Raw genomic sequence first — 11,276 nt, 5'->3', positions numbered from 1 at the left:
CCAACGAAAGGTGTCAAGTGTGTTTGAACGTCATGGTGAGCGAAGAACGAACGGCGCATGTCAGTAGTAATCCATCACAAATTGACAGGCTGTCGTCATCGCTCATTAATATATTTGATACAGCTGTTTTGACTATGTTTTGACTATCGCGGGAATTTAGCATGTAATAATGATATGCAAATGTCCAACTCCTCCTCCAGTCTGTTTAAACTAAGGATCACATGGGGACACGAGGACGTCATCATGTTTATATGAACCCTGTGGGAGGGAGCACAGAATTATGTGCAATCGTTGGGACCTTGACTTAACTGGGAAAGACTATAGCACCAGAAAAACATTCGTTTAATCTTTGAATTTCAAAAATCGCCAAGACTGGGAGGTGGGGAAAAACCCACCTCCTGTACCCTCCCGTACTTCGCTCCCTCAAACTTCTATTCAACTTAACTGCCTACTTTCAAATGTTACTACCTACTTTTGGAATATTAAAGCTGTATTCATTATTACCCCTTAATTCTGAAATAAGATACATTCATCATGTATGTCTCCTGTTATGAGGAAATTCAATTTCAAAAATAACAAATTACAAGACGTGATGCGACACGGCGAAAAGTCATGTTTATTTTTTTTTAAATGCTGTACCCCTACTTGGCCAAAGAAAATTGCTGTCTAGTTGTTCTCGAAAAAAAGAATTTGCTGTCATGGTGATTGAATTTTGTTTTTGATTTTGGGGCCAAGTACACCAGCCCCCCCCCCCCCCCCAATCAAATGGTTTACCCTTACCAGGAACACCACCAATTTAAGAATGTTTCAGCCGTTGTAGGCGATATACAGGACGATACCCGGGAACACAACCATCTTGTACTGCACCGTGTCCTTCTACCTTTGTACAAACATGTTAGACTGTCGACGAGTGGTATTTGCATGAATTTAATTTTTGAACACGATTTTACTTTGACCTTGCTTTCAAAAAGTCACACAAATCGTCATTGGCTTGTGTAATAAATTTGATGGTAGGGTGGACTTCTTTATAATTATTTATTTTTTTCGTCATTATGATATTCATTGTAATTTTCAGTGACTTTAAACTTGAAGATGAAAACTATTATTTTGATATGCTGTACTGGCGGGAACCTCATAACTTGAAGGCTCCCTTCCAGAGTTACTAGTAATAACAATTGTCATTTTGTCTGTGTGTTGGACCAAAGGTCAGAGGTCATGAAACGATGATTAAGCACATTTCACAATTCGATATCAGTGCCCTAATGCTATGGCCGATCACAGTCTGTAAATCGTACAGTACATGATACATATGCTCTTCGCCTGCTGTAATCATGGCACCACACACCAGACGTGCTGTAAACATTCTGTCCAGCATATTTGCATGTATTTTGGCATCTCAAGGTGCCTGGTCTTACGAAATACTCTTACTTCCAGGAAGCTCGGTAGGTAGTCACTTTCTCTACATGTCTAAAATCGGGGAGTATCTGGCGAACGCCGGACACAATGTCACACTTCTCGTAGCGGAGAATGCCAACGATCTGAAGAAGACGCCACAGGCGGAGAAACTCTTCACGCTCGAGAAGTACTATTCAGCTATGGATGAGGAGCTGTTCAACAAAGTGAACTCACTGTTTGTTTCTAAAGCGCTGAAAGGTGAATTCGAGATTAAAGACACGGCGATATTCACAAAGAAGCAGGGGGACGACTGTAAGCTACTGCTTGAAAATGAAATACTCTTTCAACGCCTGGACACAGCAAAGTTCGATATCATTGTCGCGAATAACATCGTATTTTGCCATGCCCTCATCGCACAAAAACTTTCCGTACCGTTTGTTTCACTTTCTACCAACCGTCCATTTACTTCTATGGATGGATACTATAGCAATATGCCAACACCGCTATCGTATGTCCCTGTTATGATATCGGGATTTTCTGATAGAATGGACTTCATGCAACGTGTCAAAGATTGTGTGTTTCACCTTGTGGGGTTTGCTTTCGCAAACGTGTTCTTGCTTCCACCTTACGAGGAATTTAAACAGGTGTACAATATCAAACCTGAGATGGGTATGTATGAATCTATGGGGAGCGCAGAACTTTATCTGTTTGGCGTAGACTGGGCACTTGAATTCCCTCGACCTATTTTGCCTAATGCTATATTCCTAGGTGGTTTGATGGCCAAAGAAGCGTCGCCTTTGAATAAGGTAAGTAAAACTATCGTGTTACAGTAATGAGTAATACCGACCATCGATGTGTTATTTCCAGATTGGCACGGGTTACGTGTCAGGGGCAATATTTATAGATTGTCGCTTGACATGTTACTAGTAATCTCTGACCACACACGTCAGAAATGGTATACGCTTGATGCACAGTCTATTTGTCCTGCTCACAGTAGGTCACCACGTATTATCTCTAGCCTCGATAAATCACTGCAAGGTTTGCAGAGGTTTATTAATTAATACATTATATAAAGACAACGTCACTCAAACATCCATTTGATTATATCCCGTAGAGTGTGAAGCGGGTATAAAGATCCTATTGCTTGGACATCCTGATTATTACAAATTGCAAAGACAAAGATATAAGGATATTTGTGATGTCATCATTATAGGGTTTCCCATCTGGCATTTTATAACCCAAATCACATATAAGTTGATAGCAGTAATCAACACAAGTGTACTGAAGGCAGAAATAAGTCTGGACATTTCCTTTAATATTAAAAATAGTTTAACCTAATTGTGAATACGTGTACCTCCAACTAATACATTTTACTTTTTGAGAAATAAAACAATTTACATGATTAAATTGTATTTTCCTAGGAATGGGAAGAGTTCGTGAACTCTGCTGAAAATGGAATCGTGGTGTTTTCCTTTGGTTCGATTGCCAATCCTGGAGCTAATATGGAAGTGGCTGAAATGCTGACATCAGCGTTGGCCAGACTACCTCAGAAGGTTGTCATGAGATATGAAGGAGAAACGCCTAAAAGTTTGGGTAACAATACCATGTTGACCAAATGGATGCCACAAAACGACCTTTTAGGTACGAGATCTATACTTTATGCATTTACATGTAGTGTTTCTTGATTTTAGGCACACCTCAATATATGCCTTTTAAACTAGCAAAGTTCAGTATAGGCCATGTTGTCTGTCATAGTTAATGAATGCCAACTGTCAACCTAACTTCGTCAGATATTTGTCCACGTCGATATTGGAAATACATGATGTTTATCTATACAAGTTATCAATGGTCCCCATCATGCCTATGCTAGATAAATGATAGCAGTAACTCGTTTCTCACATAATGCATGAAAAGTACGTGTCCTGTATTTTCAACCGAAATTGTCGCATTATTTGGCCCATCTTGACTCAAAACATAGCCAAAACTATTCTACACTTTCCTAACCAAAAAGGGTGAGTGTGGCTTAAAATTTCCTCTTTATACTTTCCCTTGGAGAGATGACTGTAATTGAATCCAACACTTTCAGGCAACCCGAGAACAAAAGCATTTGTGGCACATGGAGGCATGAACGGAATCTATGAAGCTATGTTTCACGGAGTTCCGATGGTTGGTATGCCACTGTATGGAGATCATTATGACAACTTTGCCAGACTGACAACTAAGGGCATGGCAGTGAGTGTCAACATTGGTACATGTACCTCAGATGAACTCTACGAAGCTATAATGATGGTCATCGAGGATCCAAGGTAAGTGTTTGTATATTTAGTCACCGGTACATTATATGTAGTATCATGTTGAATTCGACTATCGGATAGACTAGTTATTGTTGAGACTGTCAGATTACAGTTTTATTTACTTTAAAGTTCAATGGTCGTCTGATAATGCTGACGTCATGATGACCTGATGAAGTGCCCTTTGTTTGTTGACAAGCACGATATGTTATATCGCGATCACTGTGTAAGCTCTTATCCATCCCATGACGCTGAATTTGGCTTACATTTCCATACTGCCGAAACATTACAATACAAACCAGTATTAAAACCTGAAACAGAACGTTGTTTGACTTTACGAAAACAGATTCTGTCACGTGGTATGGACTAGTTACCCATAGTGACGTCAATTTGCATAGAGCGGATTTTCCATAGGGCACTATTCATGTAGCACGGAAAATCACATTTAAAACTTTGCAATCGACATTTTGCAAGGTTTCGATCACTGGTTAATATTCTACTGGCATTCCATTTAAGATGTATTTCCATACAAATTTCACACAAGATATGATATAAACCATGTTACACCAGTTTTTTGGATGCAAGTCATATTTTAATAATGTCAACATCAATCTTTTTATGATTAGAAATTGATAATGCATTTCCGTTATATTTTCAGCTACAAAGAAAACGCAATGCGCCTATCTCGGATCCATAGAGACAGACCCATGTTGCCAGGGGATACGGCTGTCTTCTGGACCGAACACGTCATCAAACATGGCGGACAACATCTCCGAGCAGAGGCATTTAATTTGAATTTTATCCAGTACTTCCTGTTGGATGTATTCGCTTTCATGCTTATGGTTCTACTGATTGTTATTTTTGTACTCAAGAAAATGTTTACAGTTTTGTATAAATTGTGTTGTAAACGAAAAAATCGGAAGGAAAAGGTAAACTAATCAAATTCTGAAAATAACCATTGGGTTGTCATTTCCGCACTTTCATTGATAAATCTTGTTGATTTAATGTAATGTCACTGTATGGACCTATTTTTTTTTTTTATATTGGAGTATAAAAATTAAGAATGATAGAAAACAGACACTTTGATGAGGTGAATTTCCGTTTAAGTTGGTCTGTCTTCTTTGCTACCATAATTTCTTAGTCTTTGGATTCTGAAGAAAAAACATTATTGTTGAAAAAAAAATTTGTATTTTCCAATAAAATTATGATGACGCAAGTAATTGATAATGTGAAAGTGCAATTTACTGATTTTACGACGATGGATATGTCTTTCGTTCAAAAATTACATTATTTTCCTCTCCTTTCATCGCCGTGGTTTACACTCTCGTCATTATTGCAGTTGTTTTCAAATAAAAGAGATTTTGAGGTTTAAAAAAAAGTCATACCTTTCTCTCAGTATAGTGGTCCGTAATGCCGTTCATTTTGACTAGCTCCAGTTTGGAATAAACACTGTCAATGGCAAACCATATATTACATTTACATCAAACATGTATGCCATGGGCTGGATTCTATGTCATAAACTCAATATTTCTATAAACGCTTCATCCCATTGGTTGATTCCGCATATCACTCCTGTGCCATCAACTCCCAAAGCATGTGCTACCTTCACTGTTCGCTATAGTTGGGATGATTGTCCCAGCAGCTAGATATGTGCCTACTCCTGAGAAATTAGGCTGTAATTTACTTGAATCTCTTCCTTCTTAAGTGTGTACAACAATCTTCGGGGAAGTCGAGATGTACCATTAGCCAAGTGTGTTCTCTCGTTTCATACATATTAGAAATACCATGTACCACGACAGTATTGTGAAGTCATCTTGTGTAAGATGCTTATATTCACTTCCGCCACAAGAAACAGAGAGTTTTTGATTATAATTTCTAGAAAATGTTCTCGATATCCAATTCACTCACTCACTCACTCACTCACTCACTCACTCACTCACTCACTCACTCACTCACTCACTCACTCACTCACTCACTCACTCACTCACTCACTCACTCACTCACTCACTCACTCACTCACTGGATCTATGTACGAAGAATTTTAACGTTCCAAATTATTTCGACAAACAGTGTTTTAACACGATAATTCCCCTTTTGGCCCAATACACTCGTAATATTTGCATTTTTCAGATCTACTTTTCTAGCTTTGATGGTATTACATCTACTAGGCTAGTTGTAAAGGTTTATGTGTAAAACAGTATGCTGGGAGTACGTAGGGCGAAAGGCCAAATCGCCAATAGATAAGTCAGCGGTATCAGGACACGTTCTTCAATAGTTCGTCATTCAACTGCTGCAATGGCTCTCTCCAGGCACGTTGTCATTCTCGCCTTGTTGGGATTTCAGTATGTCTCGTGTTACAAAATACTCCTACTACCTGGGTTATCCGTAAGTAGTCACTATCTCTACATGTCTAAAGTCGGCGAGCATCTGGCGAACGCCGGTCACGACGTCACCTGCTTACTCGGGGAGAATCACAATGATTTGAAGAAGACACCACAGACTCGGAAACTGTTCACGTTCGAGAAGTACCACACTACGATTGATAAGGCCGTTTTCGCTAAGCTAGACTCTGCGTTTCTATCTAAAGCTCTCAAAGGTCAGTTTGAGGTTAAAGACACCATGATCCTAGCAAACGGACTTTTAGACGACTGCAAACAACTGCTTGGAAACGAGAAGCTGTTCGAACGACTAGAATCTGCCAAGTTCGATATCATTGTCGCAAATAATTTTGCACTTTGTCATGCCATTATCGCACAGAAACTTTCTCTCCCATTTGTCACGATTTCCACCAATCGACCCATTTGTCCCGGGGATTCGTACATCATCAATATGCCATCACCAATATCCTATGTCCCTGCAATGATGTCAGGCCTATCTGACAGAATGGACTTCGTGCAGCGTTTGAATAACTTTATTGTCAACCTTGTGGGTTTTGCCTTCATGAACATGTTCTTACTTTCAACATACGACGAGTTAAAACAGATACACAATATCAAACCAGAGATAGGTATACGAGAATCTTTGGGGAGTGCAGAACTGTATCTATTTGCTGTGGATTGGGCACTTGAATTCCCCCGACCTATAATGCCAAATACAGTATTCCTCGGTGGATTGATGGCTAATGAAGCGTCTCCATTAAGTAACGTGAGTACGTCTTAAATGTGTTAGGTAGAGAGTACAAAAATTGCAACATTTTCAGAGATCATGTGCACCACTCAAACACATCATGCATTTTAATCTGGGCATGCTTTATGTTTACATAGACGATGGCTACTTGACCCTTGTATTAGCGACATAAATGAGCCCAGGTTCAAAGGTTTTTGTTCGTACAAGAATGAGTGTTCATGGACCCCGTGTTCATAGATATAAAATAAAAACTCCTACCCAGAGAATAAACAAAAACACCATGAGTGGAAATGTTGATTTATAATTAATGTACAAAACCTCGACGTGTACTTAACATCAACCAGTAAACCTGTCAGATTTGAAGTGGTGAATACTTCACTTTGGTATGATGTAAATAGTAAGAGTTACCATTACAATAGCTGGGGACGGGTTTGTGTATATCGACAATACAGTATGAGATATAAGGCTGGTCATCGACGTAACATTAGCAGACCCCTTTGCTGCAAAAGAAGCATCCCCATATCGACGGATAGTGAAGCTGGTATGTTTGATATTTCTCTGTCGTCGAAAGCAACCAAAATTAGAGAACTTCAGGCGTAATCCAACAGCCAGACTAAATTTTGAAAAGAGGTACGGCTAATGTTGTAATTGTCACCAGTGTGCAAATGATTTCATTATTATCGTCTGGTTGCATGCATCAACATATTTGTTTATGATGATATTTCATTCTGACCAATTGAGGGGGCGGGGTTGAAGTGTAAGAAAATGTCACTAACACATGTTTTTGTACAACTTTTAAGCAAATTACCAGAGTGATGACTTATTCCATTAATCGGTTTGAGACTACACCCTCTCCTCCCCTCCACTTCCCTCCCATCCGAGTCCTCCGCCCACTGTTCATCACGCACACATATACCCATTACATATATTGATTGATTAAAAACCGGTTATGACGGGTGTTTGTTCAATCTGATTAAAATCTGATGTTAGATAGGCTGGTTTTCCTGTATTTACCTTTATTCCATCGTTCGCCCAGAAAAAAAAACTAACGTAAAAGACGCAATAACGATGGAATAAAGGTAAATACAGGAAAACCAGCCTATCTAACATCAGATTTTAATCAGATTGGGTGTTTGTTATTCCTTAGGAATGGGAAGAGTTTGTCAACTCTGCTGACCATGGAATCGTAGTGTTTTCCTTTGGTTCACTAGTGAATCCTGGATCTGACATGGAAGTGGCTGAAATGCTGACAGCAGCGTTGGCCAGACTACCTCAGAAAGTTGTCATGAGATATGAAGGAGAAACACCTAAAAGTTTGGGTAACAATACCAAGTTGACCAAATGGATGCCACAAAACGACATTTTAGGTACGAGATATTATTAAAAGATTTGTTGTTATTATTATATCACATGACCAGTATACGCCAATCAAAATGGCAATATTCAGGATAGGCCATTTCGCATGCCACATTTGGCGAAAAGACAAGTCAATCGAACATCATCAATATCAATGATATTTCATGGTATATACACATAATTTTGGACAATGATCACGCCTTCTAAATATTATTAACAACTAAATCGTATTAACATCTGCAACAAAATGTCACTGATGTATGTGAAATTATTGTTGTACATGGTCCACTAATCATATCAAACCTTTAGAAATCACGCATGATATAAAATATTCGAGCCACATACACGCAAAATTAGTTTCCCCAAAATAGCTAATTGTGGAAGACATCATCTAAGGGGTATACCATTTGATACACGTATCTGGGTGTGCGTGGAGTTGAGTATTTTCGAGAAAAATGGTCACAGACCAAAAGTAGGAGAAAATATATTTCCAGGGTTTGAGCTAAAAAAATTGTTTAAAAATTTCAGGTCATCCAAAAACAAAAGCATTTATTACACACGGTGGTTTGAACGGAATCTATGAAGCTATCTTTCACGGCGTGCCAGTGGTTGGGATACCGTTGTATAGTGATCATTATGACAACTGTGTCAGACTCACAAGTAAGGGTATGGCTGTCACTGTGAACATCGGTACATTGACCTCAGATGAACTCTTCAGTGCTATCAAGACCGTCGTCGAGAAGCCAGTGTGAGTATGCGCATAAAACAAGCTCATGTGTGTGTGGCAGTAAAACAGCACCCTATGACGTGACGTATGAGTACAGGTGTAATGTATTCGCACAATTTAATATTGCGGTTTTCTCTGCGGCCGCACTTTCTCTAGCATCATAGTGCATGTGGTTTTGCAGTGGTTTCGCGTACTGTGATGGAAGGGTCGCGCGCTCATTTGCATACTTGTCAAGTATCCAATGTTTTCTTTATTGCACTACAATGCAAATAAAAGTAATGTCTCGATCTGTATCCAAGGGACAAAATATCCCCATGTCATGATGTTCTCGTATTCAGGTTAACTTTAATAATATCGTCTTCAGAAAATCACTGTGACAATAGAAGCACGGGAAAGGTATCTTTAGCTAAGACCTTCCCTGAATGACGCCGCATTTTTTCTTCGACTCTTCCGATGTTATCCCTATTGGTAAATCCTATATATGAATGCACTGTCCTTCCATAGTTTATTATGAAATGTAAATAACTCTTATTATTAAACCTAGATTGACATTTTGTCCGATGTTTAATAATTAGATACCATACTACGACATTTGTTCAGCTGACGGAAGATACTATTCATATAGGGGCCTTGTCAGACACCAGGACTGGAAGACGAGTCGTGCCAAAAGTCATATGTCACGAGATTGGTATAATTCCAGATATCTGTACACTAAAAGTATTTGTAACGCATCGTTTTCATACATCCATCAATAATTGGCTTAGATCGTGTCATGTTGTACGGACTAGTGACCCGCAGTGACCTCAATTTGTATACAGCGGCCACTATTCATTTTCTATTTCCCCTAGGGCACTATTAATGTAGCATGGGAGTCATACCAGTGATTTGCTTTCACTATAGAAAGAATACGTATACATACTTGAAAATACAATGTGTTATAAGACACTTATTACCTGCCCTTATTCGGGCACTAGTAGACGCCATGTTACCTCTCTTACAGGTTTATAGCAATTATTCAAAGTTTCCCTAGGGGTAATAAACTAGTGCTCTCATAGTCAGGCAGTAAGTGTTACATTTAAATATCCATATCAATATCAATAATTATTATAGTTCATTCATTATTCCAAGCTAAAACAATGTTGTTGTTTTTTTAGCGACTTTTATATATTATCTTTTCAGATATAAAGAAAATGCCATGCACCTAGCTCGAATCCATAGAGACAAGCCCATGTTGCCAGGGGATACGGCCGTCTTCTGGATCGAACATGTTATCAAAGATGGCGGACAACATCTTCGAACCGAAGCATTCAATCTGAATGTTTTCCAGTACTTCTTGTTAGATGTATTTGCTTTCCTATTTCTGGTTTTCATGACATTCACTCTAATATTTAAGACAATTTTTACGTTTTTGTGTAAATTATGTTGCAAACGAACGATTGGTAAGGAAAAATTGAATTGAATTACAAAGATATCCATTCAAATTCGAGTTTAATGTTCGACCTTATTTAGTGACTTCGAAGATAACTTAACATTGAAAATAATAATGAACATGTAAAATTTGTGTTTTTAATTGAAAATAAAATATTGACAGAATAAAATTACATGGCATTTCCAATGAAATATAGAAGTGTTTTTTTATGAAGGTATGAAACGTATACGGAATAATTAGATATCCAACTAACGATGAGTATCACATCATGACAGTGTGCAGTGTCCATCACGAACGTCCGTCCGGACTGCCCACGTCATACTAGTCGACTACGGTGGACTTATTACCCGGGACAATGATCGAACATGAGGATAAGCGAGTATTCGTTACCATTTTCCAGCTCTAGTTTAGTTCTTACAAAATAGTGTAATTCTGATATTTTTTCCTGTCTATTCGGTAATCCAAAGCGATAATGGCATAAACTGCTCGGGTCTGGATCGCTGGAAATTAAAGGGAAAATATGACACATTGACAGTCCCCCACTGAAACACCTCTAACATGCAACTTTTTGAAATTAGTTCTGCCATCGATCATGTTCTTGCTGTATGTTGTTTGGAATGATCACTGTGACGAATAACATATAATATAAGAGAGTGGTGACTTCTTGGTTTGCTATCGGTAGTTGAGCCGTGGCAGTTTGAGCAAGCGGCAAACGGACATGAGTTACTGTACCGTGCAGAATGTAATGTCACGCCTTGGTCTACGCATGCGCATCTTACACGTTCATGTGAACTATCCACTTTCAACTTGCAGTTTATCGATATCGCATTCGCGGTAAGGAGTGGTCCAAGTGATTATGGCATCACAGTTGACCCCCTTGCTGTCGTCCCCTACACGTTATCTCCAAAGCGACGTTGCCTACCTTGACCACACAGACAGGGCGGAGAAGGTG

The 11,276-nt window shown here is 38.9% G+C and overlaps 2 protein-coding genes across 2 annotated transcripts; both read left to right on the top strand.

Annotated features, from left to right (window-relative positions):
* The first annotated feature begins 1,336 nt into the window (after positions 1-1,336).
* On the top strand, positions 1,337-4,807 carry LOC144438181 (UDP-glucuronosyltransferase 2B15-like). Its single transcript, XM_078127215.1, has 4 exons — positions 1,337-2,201; positions 2,817-3,036; positions 3,482-3,701; positions 4,345-4,807. The coding sequence occupies exons 1-4, from the start codon at positions 1,464-1,466 to the stop codon at positions 4,622-4,624; spliced, it is 1,458 nt and encodes a 485-aa protein (XP_077983341.1). The 5' UTR covers positions 1,337-1,463; the 3' UTR covers positions 4,625-4,807.
* A 1,174-nt stretch (positions 4,808-5,981) lies between these two features.
* Positions 5,982-10,354, top strand: LOC144437948 (UDP-glucuronosyltransferase 2C1-like). Its single transcript, XM_078126982.1, has 4 exons — positions 5,982-6,830; positions 7,960-8,179; positions 8,697-8,916; positions 10,075-10,354. Exons 1-4 carry the CDS (start codon positions 5,982-5,984, stop codon positions 10,352-10,354), a joined length of 1,569 nt encoding a protein of 522 aa, XP_077983108.1.
* Positions 10,355-11,276: the final 922 nt, after the last annotated feature.

The sequence above is a fragment of the Glandiceps talaboti genome, chromosome 7 (genome assembly GCF_964340395.1).
Source record: "Glandiceps talaboti chromosome 7, keGlaTala1.1, whole genome shotgun sequence".
Classification (NCBI taxonomy): domain Eukaryota; kingdom Metazoa; phylum Hemichordata; class Enteropneusta; family Spengelidae; genus Glandiceps; species Glandiceps talaboti.
This window is presented reverse-complemented; position numbering and strand designations above follow the sequence as displayed.

Excerpts from the sequence above, each read along its gene's own strand:
- LOC144438181 (XM_078127215.1), top strand. The coding sequence starts at position 1,464 with ATGTCTAAAATCGGGGAGTATCTGGCGAACGCCGGACACAATGTCACA. Across the intron at positions 2,202-2,816 it reads AAGCGTCGCCTTTGAATAAG|GAATGGGAAGAGTTCGTGAA; the intron begins GTAAGTAAAACT and ends GTATTTTCCTAG. Across the intron at positions 3,702-4,344 it reads ATGGTCATCGAGGATCCAAG|CTACAAAGAAAACGCAATGC; the intron begins GTAAGTGTTTGT and ends TTATATTTTCAG.
- LOC144437948 (XM_078126982.1), top strand. The coding sequence starts at position 5,982 with ATGGCTCTCTCCAGGCACGTTGTCATTCTCGCCTTGTTGGGATTTCAG. Across the intron at positions 6,831-7,959 it reads AAGCGTCTCCATTAAGTAAC|GAATGGGAAGAGTTTGTCAA; the intron begins GTGAGTACGTCT and ends GTTATTCCTTAG. Across the intron at positions 8,180-8,696 it reads GCCACAAAACGACATTTTAG|GTCATCCAAAAACAAAAGCA; the intron begins GTACGAGATATT and ends TAAAAATTTCAG.